General features: G+C 45.5%; 2 protein-coding genes and 1 long non-coding RNA gene across 58 annotated transcripts in view; 2 read left to right on the top strand and 1 right to left on the bottom strand.

Annotated features, from left to right (window-relative positions):
• Pdxdc1 (pyridoxal-dependent decarboxylase domain containing 1) overlaps positions 1–10231 on the top strand; it is an 88169-nt gene extending 77938 nt beyond the window's left edge. For 3 of the 5 annotated variants that reach the window (XM_087572652.1, XM_087572654.1, XM_087572655.1), the window contains 2 exons: positions 200–417; positions 8398–8698. In XM_087572652.1, coding sequence (XP_087428778.1) covers positions 200–417; positions 8398–8430 — 251 coding nt within the window. In that variant the 3' untranslated portion in view covers positions 8431–8698. Of the gene's footprint in view, positions 1–199; positions 6743–8397 lie in introns of those variants that run through there. The other 2 variants (NM_001134961.1, XM_087572653.1) reach the window with 2 other exon arrangements.
• Ntan1 (N-terminal asparagine amidase) lies at positions 7798–22851 on the bottom strand. Of its 50 annotated transcripts, none has more exons than XR_015630726.1 (10): positions 22641–22783; positions 16141–16243; positions 16000–16065; positions 15631–15739; positions 13996–14069; positions 12221–12274; positions 11638–11905; positions 10758–10855; positions 8450–8563; positions 7798–8108 (listed from the first exon to the last, which is right to left on the bottom strand). XR_015630726.1 is itself a non-coding variant. In XM_087572685.1 (10 exons), the coding sequence occupies exons 4-10, from the start codon at positions 15672–15674 to the stop codon at positions 7932–7934; spliced, it is 615 nt and encodes a 204-aa protein (XP_087428811.1). In that variant the 5' UTR covers positions 15675–15739; positions 16000–16065; positions 16141–16243; positions 22825–22851; the 3' UTR covers positions 7798–7931. The 50 variants fall into 50 exon arrangements, 46 of the variants coding, with proteins under 46 accessions (XP_087428811.1, XP_087428817.1, XP_087428798.1 ...); XR_015630728.1 differs by having other exon boundaries at positions 8436–8563; XR_015630727.1 differs by having other exon boundaries at positions 8450–8754.
• LOC102552514 (uncharacterized) lies at positions 22692–25113 on the top strand. Of its 3 annotated transcripts, none has more exons than XR_015631379.1 (3): positions 22692–22972; positions 24293–24459; positions 24823–25113. It is a non-coding gene; the product is annotated as an uncharacterized LOC102552514 (long non-coding RNA). The 3 variants fall into 3 exon arrangements; XR_015631380.1 differs by having other exon boundaries at positions 22959–23302; XR_015631381.1 differs by having other exon boundaries at positions 22959–23291.
• Positions 25114–25120: the final 7 nt, after the last annotated feature.

The raw sequence follows: 25120 nt of genomic DNA on the forward strand, positions 1-25120 counted from the left end.
TCGAAGTGTTCACTCCCATTAGGGTCACCAGAGAATCACTGACCTGGGAGCATTTTAGTGTCACAGTCTTCTTTAGTTCCCACCTTACCTCTGAGATGCTTCTGAGCCAGAATTCTAGCATTCCTGCAAAATCAGTGACCTCAGAGCCTTTGCTACACCATGTACCTCCAGTTTCAGCATACTTGTCTCATGTTTCTAGGTCAGAAGCCTTTTAAAAGGTCCCTGAGAAGCTCGGATGCTGTGAGCGAGACCAGCTCAGTCAGCCACATTGAAGACCTGGAAAAGGTGGAACAGTTGCCCAGTGGGCTAGAGCACGACAACCTAGAGGCCCAGTGCCCCGAGCAGCCCTGCAGGGCTGCTGACCCTGTGGCCAGACAGACTGAGGCCCTGCAGGATGAGGAAGATGACCACTCACAGGTAGAGGAGCTGGAGCGCTTAAGATAGAGCTCAGTTACACTGGGCTAGAGGCTGTATTGACTGTCATTTCAGGGAAGGTAAAGTTCTATTGAAGATGTGAACTATGCCACATGCTAATATGATAAAAACTTCTGTTGTTTGTGCTAAACTAGGAGTTTTGCACAGATACCTGTCAGAAAACCAGGCTTTTTAGGGGGCAATTATTTTTTGTGTAAGTAGAACAAATGACAATTGACTATTTTGTCCTGCCCAACATAGGCGTACCCTTTCTTCCAGTACCATAAACATTTTGTACTGAGAGGACTCGTGGACTTCCTTCAAACACCTGCCACTTGAAACACTGCGCTCATCTCTCTGAGTCTCATCGTGATGAGGCTGTTCACAATGACTCTTCTGGTTCTCTTCCACTGTCGTAGTAGCTCGTAGTTGGGTCACATTGTGGTAGATGCTTGCTGATGACGCCTGCGTTGTCACGAAACAGAACTTCTTGCTATAGCAGGGTAAAAGGCTCAGCTAGGCGGAAGGGAAACACCCAGGTAGGGCCCAACAATTCCCCCTCTTTTATTTTTTAAGTAACTCCTGTCTTAGGATCAGACTGGGGTTCCAAAATTCTTTCCCGTCTCTGAAAACCCTGCCAGTCTTCAGGATTTCTGTCTTAGGCGAGTCTGGTCTCAGAAGGCTGCCCATCTTTGGCTAACTACTTGTCATACAAACTGAACTTAATTTGGGCCAATAGATTATTCCCGGCCAATGAAAACCAAACCTGTTTGGCTTAGCAATCAAGATAAGCATTTAAATCCCCAACAGCCTTGCTGCTATTAAGGGCCTTAACAGGGGTTACACACACAGAATGATAAAAGAGAACAAGATATAACAGGGTTTCCCAGAGAAAGTCCAATTGTTCCTGAAGGAGAGCAGTTTGTTGGTTGAGATTAAGAATGACCAACTGAATCTGAGTATTAACGCTATTCTGCACAATCAATGCCATGGCAACCTCTCCAGACAACGTATCCATAGTTCCAATGACAGCTGCTGATTGAGATGTGGCCACACTGGCCACTGCAGTAGCAGTGGGTGAAATGATGATGACAGCAATGACTGCCACAGTAATGCCAAAAGTCTCTTTTATGCCTGTACAGTACCACTGGGAATCAGCCTTCATCTGGTAGGGGGATCACACCAGGAACTCGAATAATCAATGCAGAATCTTCCTGTTCCCCGAAACTGGTCAGTAGATAGGACCTGGAAGAACAATTGAGAATCTCCTCCCTTGACACTGCCTTAGTCCCATTCCTAACCAAAAAAGAAAAAGGGTGCCAACACGCGTGGCGCAGATTTCAGAAAATTTTTACTCTCCTTAATTGGGCAAAAATGTAGGGAGGTTTCAAGAATATCAGATACACTTCAAGAGGCAGTACTTAAAGGTCCAGGCCAGCACCTATATCCTGGTCTAGGAGGCAGATAACTATCATTTCTAACAAGACTAATGGGGTACAAAATATCTCTCAATCCTATAACACTAGCATTGCTATGGAAACATTACTAAAAGTAAACATGAATAAAAAAGGAGCTATTTAACTAGGCTTTATAAAAATCTTAACAAAACATAGACTATTCTTTAAGATGAAAAGTAAAGTTAAGAATTATTCGTTTTACCTTTATGTGAGCTGCCGTTTTACCTGTTGTGCAACCAGTTTATTGTAATAACGGCAGGCTGTGCCGTGCTATGTGATCCCACTGGCATCAGGATTGGGGGATTCTTCATGAAGCTTTAGTATATCTCCAGGCGGACTGTTGTCCACAGGACGCACAAAATTCTCAGGAACCCAAACAGGGGCCTCAGCATCCTTGGGGAAGATGCAAGCTGATCCTCTTACCCTGACTATGATGGGGTCAGGTCCCTTCCAGGCTCCCGAGGCCAGATCTTTCCATTTAACCAAACCAGTGTGTGCTCTGTCCTTCCTCCAGTGTCTGTCGGCCGCTGAGAGACCAGCCTTATCCACAATTAAAAATTTAAGATATAAAGAATAGTTGATAATTTTAGTAGGAGGGGCTCATACCCTCCCTCTGTTATTCTTTCAGGTTGGTTTTTTATGCTCAAATGGCCTTCCCCTATAGTTGCTTGACCTTGAGAATTGTAAGGGATACCTGTTTTATTAAGAATATCATAATAAGCACAAAATTGTTGAAATGTTTTGCTGGTATATGCTGGTCCATTATCAGTTTTTATTTGCCTAGGCACATTCATAAAGGCAAAGGCTTGTAAACAATGGCTTTTCACATCTTTGATCCTTTCTCCACTATGAGCAGAAGCAAAGATCAATCCTGAATAGGTATCTATGGACACATGGACATATTTCAATTTCCCAAAAGAAGGTACATGTGTGACATCCATTTGCCAAATGTCATTGGGCATCAATCCTCTAGGATTGACACCCAGACTGGGTGAGGGAATTAACAGAGCACATGAGGGACATTGAGTAACTACCTGAACAGCTTGCTCCTTGGTGCATCCTGTACTGTGTCTTAAAGATTGTGAATTTATATGAAATTTTCTATGTCATTGAAGGGCCAAATCATAAGAATCAAGAGCTATAGCTACAAATTGTGGCCTAGTATACACATCAGCAGCAGCATTGCCTTCTGCCAAGGGGCCAGGCAATCCAGATGACCTCTGATATGCCCTACATAAATAGGCTCTCTGCATTGCCACAGCAATGCCTGCACTTGCAAAAGACAAGAGCAAATAGGAGAGACAGGAGCAACATATGCAACAGTTTCCAAAGGTAAAATAATATTAGATACATAAACACTATCTGTATAAATATTGCAGGGCTCTTCAGGAAACAAAGATAGCGCCAAAGGAAGGGCCTTTAATTCAGCCAACTGTGCCGAGGTGCAGTGAAGCATCATTTTCTCCACCTTGCCCTCTGAAAGGACCACAGCGTATCCCTTAGAAAACCATCAGTGAAAACTAATCTAGCCTCACTCAAAGGCTGAGTTTTTACTATAGAGGGAAAGATCACAGGATGTAACTTAAAAAAACTGACAAATTTTATTTTCAGGATAATGGTTATCAAACTGACTAGTAGTGGAACATGAAAAAAAAAATGGACCAATCACCAAAAGTTCTAATCAAATTACTTACCTGTTCTTGATCATAAGGTAAAATAATCATTCTGTGAGCAGGTTGCATAGTCAAGACAGCTCCCATATCATGAAGAACATCCCTTCCCCATAACAGGGGTATTTTCGATGGTAAAGGGTTGAAAATATTCCATATGTCCTTCCTCATCTTTCCATTAAGTATTATTTTACTACGTTTTTGAGGAGCTGTCCCCACTCCTTGTAAAGTACGTAATGACCAATTACAGTTTTAGTTGCTTCTCCTGTTAAAGCAATTGTAACCAGAAAGTCTGAAAGAGTGTCAATAGTCATAAATAAATCTAGGAATACCAGATTATTGTCTCTAGCTATTACTATTTTGATGATATAAAGAGTGAGTTTGTCTAATTGTTCCTATGCAAGGCCCAAAATCTGCCTGTTATATAAATCTGTTGTGACTTGGCCCTCTCTAATGGGTCCTGGCAATCCAGTCTGAGTTCTTAAATGGCCTATAAAGGAACAGTACATTTCTCTTAAATCAGTTGTATTAGCATAAGTAGTTGTGAAATTCGATGGTTAACCATATCTAAGAGGAAGAATCTAATCAATTGCAAACCATACGCTGGATATTGGCTACCAGTATACGAATTGAAAGCTTGATTTTTTTTAACATCTTAAAAACAGCAGCTATGGCATGTAATTCAATAGTCTGTGTTGAGGCAGGGGAAACTCAAGAGAATAAACATATGATCCAATTATATATGTTGCCTTCTCATAAAATAGCCAATTTAATTGCTGTTTGGAATAAGGTATGTTTCATCAGGTCCTTTTTCTAAAATACTTCCATGACTCAAGCTTACGATTCTGTACATCTAGCTCTCTTTACTTTCTGTAAAGCTATTCAGTCACTCCTCAGTTAATTGTCTAGGGGAATAGAATTTGCATCTCCCTTGGGAATATCAAACAAAGGCATAAGTCCTCCTGTGGTAAACTTAACATATCTTAGAAGCTTTTAAAAATAATTTAAAGTAAACTATCTTGAATTTTCTGTGCCACAGTTTGTTTAGGATATAACTGATGTCTCAAATATTGAAAAGGAATATTGAATCTTTTTCTGGAGCAACAGCTACTCCCAAAAACTTAAAGCACTTTGCAAGCGTAAAGGCTTGCAGTAAAATTAAAATGTCTATATAATGGATAATATACACTGAAAGATTCAAAGTCTTAGCTTCTTGTATTGAAGCAGTGACAAAAATTTTTTACATAATATAGGGCCAAAAGTGATTCCTTGAGGCAAAACGTTCCATTGGTATCACTTCAAGGACTCTCCAAAATTATAAGCAAGCTCACTAAATGAAAACTTTAACAATTGCCAGGATATAAAGAAACAGCATAAAAACAATATTTTAAATCTATAACAATTCTACATGTATTTCTTGAAATAGCAGTTTGAGTAAGCAAACAGGCTGTAATGCTCTTATAAGTTAACAATCTCCTGTTTGATTTTTCTCTTAATTACAAATGTGTTAGAATCTTGAGCCTGTCTGTGAGCGAACTGTAAACTGTAGCCAATGTAACACTGACAGTCATTAACCATAATCTTTAAGTTTCCCTTGTAACACTAGAGCACAACCATAATTTTGGAAAGCAAAATTCAACCTCCAACAAACTATCTATTCTCCAAAATCCAGTCTCTCCAAAACACCAAATCTATTCCCCCTGCTTTAAAGTTTGACTGTCAATTCTTGCATATGAACGAATGATGGTGCAGGCTCTAATTCCTCAACAAAGAGACATTGCCCTAAATTCTTTTATAAGTTATTAAAATATTATCCCAATTTAGACCTGTTTCCCTGGGTTGGCTCATGCCACGTGTTGTCTAGAACGACTCCATCCGAATTACCAGCCAATCAGAAACAAAAAATGAAGTGGCTACACATATCTTTAATATTTAGATCAAACACCATTTTTACTTTTTCTAGCTGTAATTTTAAGAGAAGCACTTTGTCACCTGTTGAATCCAATAATCACAGTCAGAGATCCTTCTAAGAGAAACAGCCATCAGCTCCATTACCATAGAAGCTGTGAAGCTGATGGTGCCTTTAAGATTGGCTCCTGCAGACACTTAGCCCTAGGGATCTTCTCCAGCTGACCTAGGCTCTAGCTCCAGGTACAGGGCTCCAAAGGCCAATTTAAACTGTTTTTTATTTGTTCCTTTCTTGAAAGGAGTTAAAACTAAATCAAGCGGTGAATCAACCAGCATTTAAAGTTTTAACTATTTTTTTGTTTTAAACATGAAACACAAAACATTCAAGCAACTAGAAGCAACACTGAGACATAAATTGACATACATGGACAGCTTGGTGCACCAAGGTCAGACAATAGACAGAGGGAAAGAACTAGATGGCGTTCCACCAATGGAACCCAGACATCCTACCTAAAGGACCCAGAACCAGAAATAAGCACTTCTCCAATAGGAGCCAGCAAGGAAACAGGACGTCTCCAGCCTTCCTTCTGTCCCTAGGAGAGCTCTTAAAAAAGCTTAAGCTCATTTTCCTTCTTTCACTTGTGTCTATTTGGGACTGAAAAATCCTCTGGAGGCCACCATGACGAGCTCAGTGCCGTCTGCTGTGCAGCACGGTAAGGCTGAAGCAAACAAGCCTGCTTCTCATGTGGCTGTAGCTTCTCTTCTACGTGAAGCTCACCCTGGGCCCAGCTCAGGAAAGAACCAGAGAAGTCGCCTCTCCCAGGCTAACAAGCCAGAGCTTGCTGCCTCATTCCTGTCCATTCCTGTTTCCCCAAAGTACTGTGTCACCTGTAGAACCCTAAGATGCCCCACCCGTGCCTTTCTAGTCCCTAAAAGTCAAACAGTGGGAGATGCTAAGATGGTGTTCCTGTGGACTGCAGTGTTGGAGCCTTAGTTACACCACATGAAGCCTATAATTACACTTCACCTGGGTGGTTGCTGACTGCTGCCCCCTTTATTGTTTTTTTGGGGGGAGAGGTGCAAATGATTATAAATACAGTCTTCCCTGTTTATTTGGTGCAATGAAGTATAGCAGGTAACATGGGGAGGGGTAAATTATCACCTTTAACAAGATTGATTTTTAAATGTTTTTGTACATTTGGAATTGTTACCTGGTTTTGCTGCAACAGAATTTACCTTGAGACATTATCTGATGTTGGCTTAAATAAAGGCTCTTGAAATTGCTACCTTTAATCAATATAAATCTTAACTTTTCATCAAATAACAGAAAAGGGTTTTGGGGGATGGTTTGTTTGTTTTTTTTGTTTGTTTTAACAGTATTTTTTTTTTTACTGGATATTTTCTTTACTCACATTTCAAATACCCTTTCCCAATTTACCCTCTGGAGTCCCCCTATCCCTTCCCCCAACCCTACCTCTATGAGAGTATTCCCCCACCCACCCACCGACCCCCTTTCTCCCTCCCTCCCTCCCTTCTCCACACCCTGGCTCTCCCCTACATGGGGTCATTGAGCCTTCACAGGGCCAAGGCCCTCTCCTCTCATTGATGCCCCATATGGGTCCTTCCATGTGTACTCTTTGGTTGGTGGTTTAGTCTCTGAGAGCTGGGGGGCGGGGGGGGGGCGGGTCTGGTTGGCTGATATTGTTGTTCTTCCTATGAAGTTGAAAACCCCTTCAGTTCCTTCAGTCCTTCCTCTAACTGCTCCATTAGGGATCCCGTTCTCAGTTCAGTGGTTGGCTGCGCAAACCTGCCTCTATATTTGTCAGGCTCTGGCAGAGCCTCTCAGGAGATTTTTTTTTTTTTTTAAAGACAAGGTTTCTCTGAACAGCCCTGGCTGTCCTGGAACTTTTTAGATCCTGGAACCTGCTTTGTAGACCAGGCTGGCCTCACACTCTCAAGAGATTTGCCTGCCGAGTGCTGGGACTAAAGGTGTGCAGCAGGCAACATGAGAGTTCCTAAGCAGTAGCTTCCTTACCCTAACTGACCATCTCAGCAGCACACACAGGGAAGCTGCCTTCATGGTGTTCAGACACTTGGTCTCCCAGGATCTTGTCAAAAGGCAAAAGCTCAGCTCTTTCTTTCTGAACCTTTCATCTTGCCTAGTACAGAGCAATTTTGACAGGAAGTTTCTGAAAGTAATTTCTGACTAAGGAGTTTTCCTGACCAACTTGTCTCTGAAGTCACTGCCTACTCTCCAGTGAGGCCAGTGGCCTCGCCCGCCCACCCTCCCTCACTGCTGGGAAATAAATGTCTACTTTGTAGTGATGCAACAGTCATCTAAACAGATCGCCTTTGCCAAAATGAGGCTTTATTTCGGGAGACAGTAAGGATGGAGGAAGTAAAAGTGCGCAGGTGTGAATTCCAAACCAGCAACGGTCTCTTCAGGCCAAAAGGTGAATTCTTCGGTAACCCAGATCTGATGTTAGTTCCCTGGAGAGATCTTTTCCCATAAGCCATCTTTATTTTTTCTGTAGAGGAGAGCTTTATTTCCAGGAAACAGTATATTCTCTGGAGATGGGAATTTTTTTAAAAACATCAAGGTAGATCTAATATGGTCAACAAAGTGGGGGGGCTCAGCCAGAGGAGAAGTAGAAAGGTTCTGAAAAAGACAAAATGGCGGATGTGAGAGGAGCCAGGCTGCACCCCCCCATACAATGTCAGAGTAGCTTTGGGCTGTGCACACATTCACTGGGCTAGTTCTAGTGTGGTTCCTCTGTACATCTGGGGAGACACACTTGATTGCTTACTGCTTCACCTGTGTAAACAGCTGCCAGGACGTTACTAATCCCCCACTGTCAGAAAGGAAAGAGACTGCCAATGGCTACAGATAGTCACTCTCACCCACTGGGAGAAGCAGCGTCAGCTGGTCTAACCCTTTTTTCTTACAGATGGGAACCAGGGTGCGGAGACTTAAGGTTTAGCCCACCTGTAAACTCTCACCTCTAGGATTTGCTTGTCATCTTGCTGCAACCAGAAATCCACATGTGGGAATGGCGTCCAGGAACACGGGCCTATTCGAAGTTGTTCTGTCTTTGCATCATAAATGCTAATCATCTAAAAGAACCATTTCCATGACAAGCTGTAAGGACACTGCCTTCCTACCTGCTTAGTCTAGCTCCCAGGTTGTTTGTCCCCTTAGCTGAGAAGCTGCACACACTGACCTCCTGTAATAACAAAGCTGCCACCATCGAGTGCCTCTCTGTGTTTGGTCCTGTGCGTTGCTGTGTTTACTTTTGACAACAAGCCTACAAGAAAACAGCATGCTGCCCTATCAAGGGGAAGCTGATGGTGAGGTGTCAAGTCACGTGTCCAGTGAGCATCAGCAGTGCCTCAAAGCCAGGTAGGTCTGACTAAAATAAAGCCTGTATTCCTCGTGGCTACACAAAATACCTCCTTATTACTACTACCCTAAGCAAATAGTCATCATGTCACAGGAAACAGCTCACAGTGCCCAAGTATGACAGACAGTTCACACCTGCCAACCAACACTCAGGAGGCTGAGGCTGAGGCTGAACTCAAAGATCACTTTGGGTTCCAGGACAGCCTGGATGATAAGAGTGAGGCCTTGTCTCACAAAAGGAATAAAATAACAGATCTGAGGTTTTTAGTTTTTGTTGCTGTTTGTCTGTTTTGTTTTTGAGACAGGTACTGACTGGTAGACCAGGCTGGCCTCAAACTGAGAGAGATCTTCCTGCTTTAAAGTGTGCACCACCATACCTCACCTGGTTTTATGTTTTGCAGTGGGTCTCATGTAGTTTGGGCTGGCCTTGACGCCCCTATGTGGAATCACAGGTGTATGCACCACCACAACCAGTTCTGTAGAAGCTGATTGGCCAAAAGACCCCTTCCTTGAATTTCCAAATCATGCCAGTGGTAATTTTCAGCTTTGAGCAGGTTACTCAATATTCTATTTATTAACTAAATAACAAAAGGAATCTTAAAGTGGGTTCCAGGCCACCCTGGGCTGCAGTGTGACTCTCTGTCTCAAAAAAAACAAAACAAAACAAAACAAACAAACAAAAAAAACCCCAAAAACAAAAAACAAAACTAAACCACCAAACTGGTCATGGTAGTTGATAATCCCATCACTTGGTGGACATTTATGCAGGAGGCTTGCCATAGTTCCAAGACACCCTAGGCTACATTGCAAAACCGTATCAAATGCAAATTTTTTTAAAGACAAAATTAGGACTCCTGAAAATGGTAAGAGATTGGCAAAATGAATGTGTAACACTAAACACTTTACACTACACAAAGAAGCAGACTTTTGAGCTTGCTGGGGCATGAGTTACTGGCACATATGTGAAACCAGGCATCTGTGCCCTGTGTCTTCAGTTGTTTTTGAGACAGAGACAGGGCCTCAGGGTCTCCCACTAAAAGTTCGGCAAGGCTGGCTGGCTAGAAACCTCAATAATCTGCCTGTCTGTCTGTCCTCAGTACTAGACTGGAAGCATGCTCAGTACACGTGGATTCTTATGTCAGTGCACAGATTATATCAACACAGCAAGCAAGTACTTGGCCAGTGAACTCCCACCCCCATCCCACCTCAACCCTGGCTCCTGTTTGGCTTCCTTTTTGAAAACTACACACCCCAGGCTGGTCTCTACCTCACAGCAATCCACCTGTCTGTCTCCTGAGTGCTTAGACTAAAACTGCCACCATGCCAGGCTTATTCTGGGCATTTTAAATTCTTCGAGCTTCTACCAATTCTTCAGATGGGATGAATAATTAAAAAGTACCCTAGAGTCCAAGACACAATTGTACACTTGTGTAATACTAGCCCTGGGAAATGTTGTGGCTGTTACATAACAAGCTCTTTTCTAAAAAAGAAAATCTAAAAACAAAAGAACCTAGGTGAGAAGGGCTCAGTGACAGAGCACTTACCCAGCATATATGAGGCAGTGCCTCGACTCCATCCTCAGCACTGCTAAAAACAAGGAAAAATATAGTACCCTAAGGAAAGTAAACTTTTAAACTGACTCACTCATCCAACGACTCCTTAGTCACTTCTGTCCCTGCTGTCCTCTCTATGGGAAGAGGCCCCAGGCTGCTACTGTTTTCTTTATGTTCCAGGCAGAGAACTGGTGTCTAGCACTTAGAACCTAAACTCACTTAGAACCTCTTAACTCTTGAAGAAGTAGGCTGGGTCCTGGAAAGGAGGTGGCCATAACTTTTCTCAGGTCTAAACACTTGAGGCTCTTGGGGGGCTCCCTCTTTATCCATCCCACAAAAATGGGCTGCCACTCACTGGGCCTCCTGCTAAAGCTCTCGCAGCACGCAGTTGCTCCTCTGGGCCACGATCTTGAAAGGAAGCTCTGTAAATCTCTGCAGTTTTAATGTTGACTGCTGCAAGGGACAAGGGAGTGACTAAATCAACAAAGATCCAAAACAGACTTTGCATTCCTAGCACTACACATGAGAAGCAGTAACAGAAAAGAGTGGGATCTGAAGAAAAGGCTGAGATGCTGACAACTTCTGCCCCAGCCCAGGGGGGAAGAACAGTTCCACATATGTTCTGGACTCTCAGGGCACATCAGTGACCATAGACACTTGTAAGGCTGCCAAGTGAGAGAATAAAGTAAGAAGTGCCTGTGTGCTCACTACCCAGCTCACTAACCAAGGATACACCGGAAGCCCTCTGCAATTTGCTAGTCTCAGGACTGCAGAGAGAGCCTTGGGCTTCTGCCTCAGGCCTGAAGAGAGAGCCTTGGGCTTCTGCCTCAGGACTGCAGAGAGAACCTTGGGCTTCTTCCATTCCCAGAATGTATAGAGACCCAGATACCTCACACCTTAGCCATGAGCACTGGCCCCAAATACCTCACACCTTAGCCATGAGCACTGGCCCCAAATACCTCACACCTTACCCATGAGCACTGGCTAGGGAAAATAAAGGCCAGACCCACCCATGTGACATTAAAGCTGCAGGAGTGGGTGTGGGGTGTGCATAACCTATGCTGAACACTGGCATTAACAGCCTCACAGCTACAAGGTAAATCAAGTCAGGCTCTTCCCCGTCATTTCCAAACCCACCAACAGATAGGATGACTGCCCAGTCAGACCTTTAACCTGACATGGCCTGCCATACCCACATGGAAACCATATAACCCTCTGATACAAATGCTACTTACCGATGCCATAAATGATTGGAAAGTGATTTTCATTTTCTTCCCGGTCATTTAATTCTAAGAAATGAAGGGAAGCAGAAGCACTAAGCAGTTGTTCCTCATGAAGGAAGAGCTCAGTCAGTGCAGAGCTCCGGATGGGCCACTGCCAGCCCTGCCTGCCCAGGAACACAGACAAGCTCTGACAGTCTGGAAACCAGACATCAGAGCCTTTGTGTAGAAGTAGTGTGAACATCCAGTTCAGTTGGGTAGGACTTGGTAGCAAGAAGTCTACCTAGTGATAAGGTAGTGGGGACAAGGCATCCAATGAGTGACAGTTTCTTTTGAGTCTATTTTACAATTCCTATCCTGATGGTAGCTGTTATAAGGGTATAGATAGGGCTGGAGAGACGGCTCAGTGGTTAAGAACACTGACTGCTCTTCCAGTGGTCCTGAGTTCAATTCCCAGCAACCATGGTGGTTCACAACCATCTGTAATGGGATCTGAAGACATCGATAGTATGCTCACATAAAATAAATCTTAAAAAAACGTACAGACAAAACTTTCCTGAGCCCTTATACCCCCTTTGGGGAATGCAACAGAACTTACCTGTTACACATAATGTCACTAAGTGAATGTCATCATCCTGTTTGTCAAATTCACCTACAATTGATGTCAAAAAAGTACCCAAGTTAACAGGGGTATGTGAGTGTGGTTAAGATATATATGCATGAAAATGTTCTAGTAAGGTCCTAGGATATAGCTCAACTGACACAGTAATTGCCTAGAATGCTCAAGGTCCTGAGTTCAATCCTAGCACTACAGAAATGGGTGTGGTGCAACATTCAATTTCAAGGCCAGTCTGTGCTGCATGAGATCCTGTCTAAAAATGGGGTAAGAGTAGAGGTTAGGTCAGCAAGAAGGCGAAATCTGGAAAGCCTCTTGCAATCTATGTTCCATATATGGGACCCCCACACACAAGTTGTCCTTACTTTCATGCTCAAGCTATATAGTGCACATATGACCCAGTGCTCACATGGGTCTAGAGACATGGCTCAGTGGTTAAAGCACTTACTCTACTCTGGCAGAGAGCTGGGTTCAGCTCTTAGTACCCACAAGGGGGTATTCTACAAGGAAACAGACTCTTTTTGAGTCTAAATTAGAGCAAAAGAAATGTATGTGTATAAGAGTTTGCCTGTGATGTATGTAACCATGTGCATAGTGGTTCCAGGGACTGCCAATTCTGGAACTGGAGTTACAGACAGCAATGAGCTGCCATGTGGGTGTTGAGAATTGAACCTGGGTCTTCTGGAAGAGCCAGTGCCCCTGACCACTGAGCCATCATTCTAGTCCCCAGAGCAAAAGTTTTGTGAATGTTTTTGGACAAGAGAATAGAAGTGAGTAGGTTCTGAATGCCCATCACCCCACTGTAGGTCACCCTTCAGTTTCTGTACACAGCTAAACTCTTAACAGAGACAACAATACACCACACACACACCATATAGTTTTATATTCTGGTTGCTTTTGTTAGACACGGGTTCTCTACCCCCATGCAATTAAAACTTCTGAATAAGTTTTATTTGACACAGTCTCACCACATAGCCCTGGCTCCCCTGAACTTAGTACATTAACCAGGCCACGCTGAAACTCAGATTCACCTGCCCCGGCTTGTCAAAGAGCTAGAATTAAAGGGATGTTCTACCATCCCACGCTTTCTCAAGGGTTTTTGTTGGTCTCACTGTGTAGCTCAGGCTGGTTAGGAATAAACAACCTTCTGCCTCACCCTCCTACTGGTTAAGTAGGTTACAGTTCCCAGTAGATTTGTAACTCAGGATACTGGGGTTCCCTATTGTCAGGACTATTGTATTATTCATCTGTGGATCAGAATCTCTGTGCAAATGTCTGTTTTTTAAATTTTCTTACTTGTGTATGTACACTGTAAAGCACACAAGGAGGTCAAAGGTCAACTCACAGGAGTCAGTTTCCTCCTCCCAAATACCTGTCAGGCTTGGTGGAAAGTGCCTCTACCCACTGAACCATCCTGCCAGCCTCTCTGTGCACACTTTGGATGAGCTCCTTAGAATGGATTCTAAAAAGGGGAACAAACCTTTAAAGGCTTGAGCCACAGTGCCAGGTTCCTGGATGGCAGGCTGCTCCAATGTGTGTGTAGAATTAGTGGATACCTATTACACAGCTGATAAACATCACGTGTCTTCTCTTGTAAGGGTCTAACAGAAAAGGCTATCATTGCTGTTTTCATTGTCTGGAGATTAATTACAAAGACCACTCCTATACAGCTCAGAGTATGTACTCCCCAAGAAGTCATTAATTGCTGTTTTAAATGAGCCTCTGACATGTTTGCAACTAGTGGGGGATGAACTTACTAAGAAGCTGATGCGTAAGTTTCTGTGACAACTGCCTATCATCACTGAATCCTCCCACAAGGTGGACTTCCAGCCTGCCAAGAGAGGTACAATGATCAGAGTTAGGATAAGAATTGACTGTGTGCTGGTTTTAAGGTGATATTTAGTTAGTGGCTTCCAGGAACACCTACAACATATGATGAAAATACTTGTGGGCATAATGTGAGGTTGTCCAGGCTAACAGCAAGAGTGTCACCCAGAGTCCTCAGTGCAGTGTCACCTGGCCACCCACCTGGAATACTCTAGAACTTCTCAGTACCTCCGCCAAAGAGCATCTGGGCTTTGACCATCATGGCTCTGCCACCACTCCCACCAGTCTGACCCCGATATCCACAATAACTAAACATTGTCTGCAAGTAGACCAGGAATAGCTAACAGTTATGTTCTGAGGACCCTTGTGGCTAGCTTGGGCCAAAGCAAAAGGAAAGGGCAATTTTACAACCACATGAGTCAAAAGCCTGTGAAGTTTGCCAGCCTATGGCACAGACACAGCCATAAGGTTTGAGTTTTAAAAAGGACTCAGTGTCAACACACTCTTAGCATATGCAAGGCTCAGCATTCAATTTCTAGCACACCCCCCCCCACACACCTACAACACACATACCTACACACCTACACACACACACACACCTACACACACCTACACATAACACACATAACACACACACACACACACACACACACACACAAAGTTTGAATTGAGATAAGGCTACCTCAAACTAAGACATCCTCCTACCTCTGCACCTCTCCCTCCCAATACTAGAATTAAAGATATGGTACCACGCCTTCTCGCCATTCTTTTAACTTACTTATTGTACTATAAAGCTGACCAGTAGTGTCCCCAAGACTCTAAATACCTGTGTATGACTGTACAAATTCCGTCAAAGGCTACCAAGAAAATAAGAGCCAAGTGCAATAACAGAGCAAGTGGACCAGTTATGTGAGCAAGTGAAAGCCAGGCCTGGGTCACAGGCCAGAACGTAACTAGCTGTGTGGCCTTGGTACATGACCGTGTGTCCCAGGATAAGGATAAAACGCTGAGGCAGTTATTCTGGGCTGGTTCTTACCCTAGCCATGCTCAGATTGTTGGCCTGCTGAGGTACGTAGCACCATCACGTTCAGCTGGCCCTGCCATCTTCTTCAGTCCTTCCTACACATTTACCCACCTGCCTGCTTTGAGTATGAGCACTCAGCCTACACTGAAAAGGAAGTTCTTGGCTCCTAGAATGAGCAGGTCCCACAGAAATACCTCCTGAGTAGTCCATAACAAATTAATACCTGAGATGCAAAGATCCCAACATACACAGATTTAAAGCCAAACTCAGGTTAAAATTGAGCGCAGAAGCCTGACACATAATCCCAGCACTATGGAGGCCAGGGGGAGAAGATCATGAGTTTAAGCCCAGAGTACATAGTGAGCCCTGTGCAACGATGGGTTGTCCCTCCCTCCTGTCTAGCCATCCATCCATTCATCTATTTACCCGCCCTCTCTCCCTCCCTCCCACCCACCCATGCATCAGTCCGTGTGCTCAGGAGTGCAGGCACAGGGCGGGTGCCCCCCAGTGTCCGTCCATATGTGAGCAGCACAGCACATACCTTCCGCACTCGGCATGTTCAGAGAAGGATTTTATGGAGTTCATTATTAAGGGGACTTCAGCTTTGGTGTCAGATCCATCACAGTGTGTCAGGCAGGTCGCCCCATTTCCTGCAAAACAAGAGTGAAAGGAGTCATTCTGTATATTCTGGCAAGGGAGACATGTAGACCACCTCATCCTTAGGCACCCTGTAAGAGAACTGAAAGACTCCATGCTGCCCAGCCAACCCATCTGACCAGAGCACCAGGGACTATGCAGACAAGAGAGATATGGCTTTAGATTTCACTGGGAAACTCAAACTGCGAACACCAGTGGTCCCATGTGGTTGGGATGGTTTAACAAATCGTCTCCTTCCTCTCTGTCGTCATACCTGTGTGCCTCAGGACCACAATGTGACAAGTGGTAGCATCATCAGAACCCAGAATGGAGACGGAGCCTGTTTAAAAAAGAAATAACATGAAATACCCAGTGGGCTTTGGGCTATGACCCAATGCACTGCTTCCTAACCTACCATCCTTTGGGGAGGTCACTGCAAGCTCTCTCTGCTGAACATACAGAAGGCCCTGGGGTCCCACTTGTTGAACAGACTGACCTCTGAGAAGTCTGGCTCTCTCCTGTTTAATTGAAACAGAATAAAATAGTAGTGTGAATCAGTGAGGCTTGAAGACCTAGAGAAGTGGGGAGAGCCAGTGTGTACTCAGAAGTGGGAGGCAGGCCGCATGTCTGAACTGTGCTGTACTGGCAACAGAAGGCTGAAGCAGAAAGAGGAGCAGCAACATTCACTCTGACTAAATGCCACGTGACCCAGATCCCAGTGCATAGGACAGAGGCAGCCAATCCTTCATCAGAGTTCAAATTTTTGCTTTGTTCATTCTCTCTGTCCCCCCCCCCCCCCCGCCTTCTCCACAGTAGTTCAGGCTGCCCTTACACTCTCCATTCTACCTCATAAGTGCTGGGATTATAGGTGTACATCACCACTTTACAAGTGTAAGAAAATCTGAGCAAGGAATGGTGGTTCTTGCTTATCATCCCAGCACTGGAAATCACAAACCAGCCAGACCGAGGCTGCTTAAAGGCAAAAGTGGCTGGGCATGGTAGGAAATATCTGTAATCCTAGCGCTCAGGAGATGGAGGCCAGCCTGGGCACACACTCACATGTGAGGGGAGCTGATGGGTTGGGGATTTAGCTCAGTGGTAGAGCGCTTGCCTAGCAAGCACAAGGCCCTGGGTTCGGTCCCCAGCTCTGGAAAGAAAAAAAAAAAAAAAAAAAAGAGGGGAGCTGACACACTACTGAAATGAATTCTTCCTTCCAACTTGCAGTAAGCAAGCCTCGTCATGTGTCAGCATCCCACACCTGCTTCAGCCCTGCATCTGCCTTTACCAGGCCAGGCGTTACTGTAAATTTGTGTCTAATTAATAAAATCCAAGAAACCTGAGGAACTTAATGATCAGTCTAACTAAGCACTGTTTTCCTTTAATGATTTCCTGGGTTTCAGATGCTAGGACATGAGAACTGAGCTAGGAGGTTCTGGGGCTCAGAAGTCAGTCTCCAGCAAGGTTGGGGTGGGGCTCAGGAAAGCAAAACAGCAAACGGAAACCACATAACCTCCAACTCGTGAGGTGGCTTGGTTACTGTACAAACCAGGGGAAACATGACTGCCTCACATTTCATCACACCCCAGCCCAGTGACACACCAGAGGAGTTAATAAGGCATTCTTACCACTCATGTTCACAGCTGGCTCACCACCCGTGAGTAAAGTGCTGTGAGAACAAGTTACCACTTCAAGACAAGCACAACATGGCCATGCCGAGGAACAGTGGCTAGCCTGCTCTCTTCCCACTTGATAAAAGCTGTTTCTGAATGAAGCTTCACTTTAGCACATTTGTGTGCATGAGAGAAAGGGAGAAAAGCAGACGTGGTGAACTTGTGTGGGAGGTGTGCATGAGTGAGAGGTATGCATGTGTAAGAGGCATGCATGTGAGAAGTATGAATGTGTGAAAGGTGTGCATGTATAAGTGCATGTATGAGAGGCGTGCATGTGTGAGAAGTGTGCATGTGTGAGAGGTGTGCATGTGTGAGAGGTGTGCATTGTGAAGCGTGCATGTGGGAGAGGTGTGCATGTGTGAGGTGTGCATTTGTGAGAGGTATGCATGTGTGAGGGTGAGCCTGAGTAAGAGGTATGTATGTGTGAGAAGTGAGCATGAATAAGAGGTGTACATGTGTGAGAAGTGTGCATGAGAAGTGTCCATGTGTGAGAAGTGTGCATGTGTGTGAGATGTACATGTGTGAGTGGTGTGCATGTATGAGAAGTGTGCATGAGAAGTGTCCATGTGTGAGAAGTATGCATGAGTGAGATGTACATGTGTGAGAGGTGTGCATGTATGAGAAGTGTGCATGAGAAATATGTATGAGAAGTGTGCATGTGTGAGAAATGTGTGTGTGTGAGAGGTACATATATGAGTGTACATGGTGTGCTGGAAGCCAGAGGTCAGTTTTATATGCCTTCCTCTATTACTGTGTCCCTTATTTCTGTTTTACTTTATGTGTGCATGCACATACACCTGTGAGACGCCACATACATAGTATGCATGTGGAGGTCAGAGGGCAACCCTTAAGTCTTAATTTTCTCCTCCAGCATGCATGTTCCAGACACCAAGTGTGATACCGTGTGAGCCATCCTGACAGCCCTGCTTTAGTGTTGAGACAGAACCTCTGACTGATCCTGGGGCTCACAGTTTTGGTTAGACTAGCTGGTCACCCAGCACCTGGATTCAGTGCTCCACCCCTCAGCACTGGAATTACATAAGCACTTTGAAGCTTGCCCCACAGGCATGCCATCTACTGAGCCAAGCTCCTGGTCCCATGTGTCCTAAAGTGCTGGAGCCCGCTTGTCACAGTGTCTCCCAGATGAGAAGCCCAACAGCCATAGCTAGGGATATGCAAGCTTGAGTTCATGTGATTTACTGTTATAAAATATTCCTTTCATTTCTTCTGAAGACATAAGGGCTGGGGGTATATCTTACAAATAGGCACTTGTCTACCATGTGTGAGGTCCCAGCACAGGGCCAGAGATAAAAATGAAACTCCTTCTTACCTGCAACTTAGGGACCAGCCCACACCCTGTGCCCTGTTTAACTGTCTCTTCCAGTGTGCATGACCTGTGGAGTGACTGCCACACTGTGGAGTGGACCACATGACCTGTGGAGTGACTGCCACACTGTGGAGTGTGTTGTATACCAGATCACTAGCAGGAAGTCTGGGTGTGGCTCAGTGGCCGGAGTGTGGAGTGGAAGGTCCTGGACATAAAGTAATAAATAAATCCCATAAAGGAATAAATCCCAACACAGCAAACTCTAAAAAACAGCACAAGCCAACACACAGTACACGGGGCCACTCAAGATTGCCAAACCCCAGGTCTACCCTGGAACATACTGTGGAATCCCCAGTGGCCTGTCTCAGCATCTTGACAGCTAGTGTTTGGGGGAGGGGGTCCCTCCACATATGCTCAGTTAAGTCTTTGTGTTAGCAGCCCCTCGCTGCAAGTGGCCACTGTGCTGAATTATATAATATCCAAAATGAAGGGCAGACAGCAGGGTTCCAATCCTGACTTTTTAAGCATTGGGCCTGGAACAGTCACACTGTGTCTTAGCCACTGTTCTACTGCTCTGAAGAAACACCAAGCCAAAGGCAACTCTTATTTAAAAGAAAACAAAAGCATTTAATTGGGGACTAATGGAGAAGCACTCAGGCATGCTGTTAAGAACAATAGCTGAGAGTTTTGCAGGCAGAGAGACATTGGATCTGGCAGGGCTTTTGAAACCTCCAATCCCACCCCCAAATGAAATACCTCCTCTAAGAGGGCCATACCTATTCATTCCCAAGTAGTTTTACTAACTAGAGACCCAGCATTCAAACATAAGGGCCTATGGGGGCCATTCTCACTTAAACCACCACCACCCACACATCCCACAATCTAGTAAATAAGAACAAAGGCACTCTCATTGGGTACAGCATGGGGCCTTCTACTGTGGCTGGCCAATGAAAGCCTAATACCAGATAGCAGTAAACCCAGACATACATACTGGGTTTCCTGTGCACAGTGATGATGAAAACAGGTGGGGAAGGTTAACAGTAACAATATGGGATTGCCCTAACAACAGGCTATGGTGAAAGGTGTTTCAAACTTCTTAGCCAATATGGTGGCACATGCCTGTGAGGCTTCAAAGATCATGAATTGGTGATCAGTAAGACATACAGTGAGACCTCGAAAAGAAAGAAGGGGGTGGAGGGGAGACATACATGGAGAGCTAAGTGTTCTGGAATTTTCCATCTAAATTGTTCAGACTATGGTTGCCCAAGGAAGTATAACTGCAGGAAGGGGGAGGGGAATACTAATCAGGCTTATGACTCACTAGGCTGTGTACTCAAAATACTGATACATGAAAGATACAGGAAGCCAGGCATGGTGGTGCAAGCCTTTAATCCTAGAATTTAGAAAGCAGAGGAAAGCAGATCTCTGTGTTCCAGGTCAGCCTGGTCTACAGAGCAAGCTCCAGGACAGCCAGAGCTACACAGAGAAACCGTATCTCACTCTACCCCCAAGCCCCAGACAGAAAGAGACAGGACACACAGGATACACAGGACACACAGGATACCCAGGAATGAGCCAGACATGGTGCTTTATGGTTTACACCTGCAGTCCTAGCACGTACAAGGCTGAGACATACGTGTGTGAAAGGCCAGCCTGTGCATACAGTGAAAGTGTATGAGGAAAAAAACCATAAAAACAAACAAGATAATATACAGTATGCTGTCATTCAAAGGTGTATCATGGGTGGGGAGGGGAACTGCAGTCAGTATGTAATATATAAGAGAATAAATTAATTTTAAATATGTCATGCTGAGCATGTTGGATAATACCTCTAATTACAGTATTGCTGAAATAAGAAGTCTCAGGCAATTCAAGGTCAGCCTGTCTCTATAAAAAGAAAAGGGGTGCAGAGCTCACACAGAGAGGATGCTGCAGAGATGGTCACTAGTTAAAACTGTTTGCTGTGGGAAATCTACCAGAAGTGGGGTCCCAGCACTCACAAGACAAGACATGCCTGTAACCCCAACTCTGAGGTTGGTGAGGCTTGCTCCATTACAGCCTAGCTAAGATGCATATTCAGGGAGAGACCATGCCTCAGAGGAACTGTACACAGTGGAATGGCAGATGCTTGATGCCACCTTCTGGCCTCCCTGTGCACACACATGCATGGTCACCTATGTGCACATACACTCACACAGATGAATAACAAAGTCAGCATGTGCTGTGCACATCTTTAACCCCAGCATGTGGAACAAAGGAGAGAGAGGAGCTCTGAGAGCTAGGGGCCAGCCTACACAGTGAGATCGCAGAGCTACACTGATCCTGCCCCAAATCTTTTTACACAGTGGATTGCCTCGCATGTAAATAAAGTAGGGGAGGCAGATGCAGGCAGATCTCTTGAGAGGCCAGACTGATCTACAAAGGAAGTTCGGGACAACCAAGGCTACACAGAGAAATCTTGTCTCAAAAAACAAAATCAAGGGCTGGAGAGATGGCTCGGAGGTTAAGAGCACTGACTGCTCTTCCAGAGGTCCTGAGTTTAATTCCCAGCAACCACATGATGACTCACAACCATCTGTAATGAGATCTGGTGCCCTCTTCTGGTGTGTCTGAGGACAGCTACAGTGTACTCATACCTAAAATAAATAAATAATTCTTTAAAAAATTTTTAACCAAAACCATGAGAAGAATGGTTGTGACCAAGGGCCTGCTTTTCTACTTCCCCCTTCAGATCTTACACATCATCCCCTAAGGAAAGTGAACATTTCACTCAGCACTGGGCATGAGGTCCACACTTCAGATGCTCCCCTGGCCTCTGTGCAGCCTCCTTTGCCCTCACTGGGGGCCTCCCTGATCTTGAAAGCCAACTCTCCACCCTGCACGCCTTCTGGAATTTGTCTCCCTAAATAAACTAAACCCTTGCTTCCAGAGGCGCCACCCCACATCATCTCAGCTCCACCTTCTCATGTAATTTGTTGCATGGCCACTAAAACTACAAGTTTCAGACATAGGAAGAGAATCGCCTAAATCTTTGAGGTGGCTGGAATTTTTCTTGTATTATTCCTGGCTTCATAGACAAAGTGTACAGTGCCTAGCCCGATTTGTAGGAGCCAGTATTAGGATCAGTCTGTCTTCAAATACAAGTTAACAATCACAGTCTCCCTGTCCCATAGTTCTCAGGGGTTATTCTGCCCATTCATTTATACAACAAATATTTGGTTAGCACAATGCCATCTGCCTTCAGGAAGCGTTTGGCACAGGAAGCAGATCCAGATACTTGCTTACAAAGCAAGTAAGCAGACGGAACCACAAACCCCACAGCAACTCAGAGGAAACTTCTAGAATGTCTTCCGTAACCTCAGACTCCTAGGCTTCACCTCTCAGAGTGAACGTGGGCATCTTTCCTTCAAGGCTATAACTGATTAGGAAACAAGTCCCCTCCTAGATTACGTTATGTGAGATCCATGGGCTGACTGAGTCCAAACTAGCATGTGGGACACTTGGCCACCACTGCCTTCACTATGAGTCCTCTTTCAGAAGTCCCCACAAGGAAAGAACAAGAGCCATTAAGGCGCGGTCCTCCCGGGCCCAACAACTTCCAAACGAAGCCCTTATTTCTGGCCAAAAATAATCCGGTTCCCCACGACCTGGGGGGAGGGGGCAGGAATGGGCGCGCAAAGGGCTGGGGCTTCCGCTCACACCCTTGTGCATCTGGGTATTGCGGAGAGCCTCAGGAGTGCCCCGACCTGCAGAACCCTCCGAGTGTTGATGGACCCTACTCCCAACCCCCGTGTCCTCGCTCTATGTACGTGCTGTGCGACCTTCCGTAAATTACACAACCTCTCTGGGCCCCGCCTCAGCAGGTCCTTAGTTTTCCGAAGATCCCACCCGCCCCACAGGCCTGGGTAGTCCGCTCACCTCCAGAAGCGGGTGCGCTCGGACCAGCTCCGTAGCCGACAGTGGCAGACGGACGCGCCGCCCGTCCACCAGCAGAGGCATTGCCTAGGCCGCCGCCAGACCGAAGTACGAGGTTACAGCCCTGCAACACACCGCGCCACCCCGCCCCACGCCATACGACGCCCATCGTGGGCGCCACGCCTACCGCGGAGTCTGCCGGGATGCGTAGTCCAGACAGACGTGGAGCTGCCCAAAGGGATAAAGATGGAATAGCCGTTGAGTCGCAAGGCATTACGGGAGATGTAGTCCTAACTTTGTGGGAGGCCACTCACTATCTGCGTCCTTCGCAGCAGGTGCTGTAGTAGAGATGTGGGCATTAGGGTGCGGAGAGGAGAACCGCGGGGGTAGCCCCGTGCTTTGCGTTTCCCAGCCCTGACTCCTGCCTCGGGCCGAGTTGATTCGCAAAAGTGTAATCAACTAACTAAGGTCCGTTTTAGCTGGCAGACAGCGCAGAAGGCGTGGGGAACGCGTGAATTGCGACCCCAGCTGGCACCGCCCGGGCATGGGTGCGAAAGAAATAGGGCCGCCCTGCCCTGGCCCGTGGACTAGAGACCTCACCTCTGCATTTCCTCCTTGCTCTTCACCGCTCTCATCAGAAAAGCTAGGACGCAGGTGTGGCTGCTGTGAGTCGCTCACTTATGTTCTCGCGCATTGCTAAGTCTCCAAAATCACTTTTAACCGATTGATCTAAATTTAAAACCTGTTTTGCGCGACTCCAAGCCAAGGCTATCGCCCTAACATATTCTGAGATAGATAATACACGTAAAATTAAGTTTGGGCTAAGAAAAAATTACCATCTTGCCATGTTGCCTCAGCCTTCATTTCCAGATTAAATATAGTTACATAGCATTTACAAAAGTAACTGACCACCAGAGAGAGGTAGAGGAAATTCAGGCAGCAGGTATCAAAACAGGAATATGCTGTTGAACTTGGGGTCACGACCTGTTCCCCAAGTCAGGTCCAGTCTACCTGTCTTCAATAAGCTAATTGACTAGAGCCTAGTTAAAAATGGAAAGCAGAAAAGGGAGATATGGCCACTTTGGGAAGGACAAAGAGGCCCAGGAAAACCTTCAACTCTGTCTTCATGAGGTCCAAGTTTAAATAGAGGGCAAAGGATATGCACATCTAAGCAGATCATTGGCTGGCCGTGGGGAGCCAGGCCAACCCAAGTCGTCTTTTTTTTTTTTTTTTTTTTTTTCGGAGCTGGGGATCGAACCCAGGGCCTTGCGTTTCCTAGGCAAGCGCTCTACCACTGAGCTAAATCCCCAACCCAAGTCTTCTTAAGAGCTCTAGATGAAGTTAGAGGGACCGCTAGTTCTGTGTCCTTGTTGAGGAACAGACTTGGCAGAATCGATGCTGGCAGGGGTTAAGGTTTCTGGGGGATCTGACTTTTCCTGCAGTGTTGCTATCAGTCCTAAAGCAGCTGTTTGAGATAGCTTGTTTTTGTAAACAGTCTTGACTCTGCTGACCTTGGCCTTTCCCCCTGCAAATAGTATATATGACGCTGTGGTTAATAAACTTGCTTGGCATCTAAGTCACCGCTTCTGGAAGACCTCCTGAATACCAGCTATTATTGCTTTTGTCTTTTTCTCCTCCATTTCTCATCCCTGTAGGGATTTGGCCTGGCGCTGCTTGTACCCCAAGATCTGGTTGCCTCAAGACAAGCAAATCCTCACATATACCAGTTTATATTGAATAACGCCTCACCCTCAACCCCACTCCTGTTTATCCCTGATTGGTTAATGAAGGTGCCTTCAGCCAGCAGCTGGGCAGAAGAGAGGTAGGAGGGGCTTGGGGTCTGAGGCAGGGACCACAAGGAAGGAGAAAGGGAGTTTCTATTGATTCCACTAGGCTCCCACCAAGAGCTAACTAGCAACTGCTTGCTGGGTGCAAGGCAGGTGTGACAGTGACAGCTAACATAAAGAGAGGGCTGACTGCTCCCCACTCCGGTTCTTTTACTCTGTTCCCATGTGTTCTCAGCCAGCTTCTCTTCCCTCTGTCTTCACTTTTGCCCCTTCCCAGGTCCCCACTCCCTTCCCCCTAAATAAATCTTTATATTCGGTGTGTCTCAAGTAGTGATTTCTCAGGGGGACACCGAGGCACCGGCCCGCCCACCACCCACAGGCGCTTTATGTTTCCTAAGTTTCAGATAGACCAGGAGGATGAAGAAACTGGAGCCATGAGAAAGGGATCTGGAGCGAGATCACAGAAACACACCTGAAGCCCAAAGAACACGACAATAAGAATTAGGGTCATGGATGGAGGTATTCAGACTACCTTTGAGGTTAACAGATTGTTTAACTACTCAGCCAGAGAGGTGCTGCTTGAACTAAAGCTTGGTTTCTCTGTGTGCTTTCCGGAGACTAGCGTAAGATAAAAGAAATACGGCTGCTGGGCTAATTGAACATTTATATTAAAAATAATTCACTTTATACATCCCT

Source organism: Rattus norvegicus, chromosome 10, assembly GCF_021556685.1.
Source record: "Rattus norvegicus strain SHRSP/BbbUtx chromosome 10, alternate assembly SHRSP_T2T, whole genome shotgun sequence".
Classification (NCBI taxonomy): Eukaryota; Metazoa; Chordata; class Mammalia; order Rodentia; family Muridae; genus Rattus; species Rattus norvegicus.

Coding starts and splice junctions, on each gene's coding strand:
- Ntan1 (XM_087572673.1), bottom strand. CDS start 22,721: ATGCCTCTGCTGGTGGACGGGCGGCGCGTCCGTCTGCCACTGTCGGCT. Junction 10,856..11,637: donor TCCAATCATTTATGGCATCG/GTAAGTAGCATT, acceptor TGTCCCTTGCAG/CAGTCAACATTAAAACTGCA. Junction 8,564..10,757: donor GAGCTTTAGCAGGAGGCCCA/GTGAGTGGCAGC, acceptor TGGTTCTTTTAG/ATGATTAGCATTTATGATGC.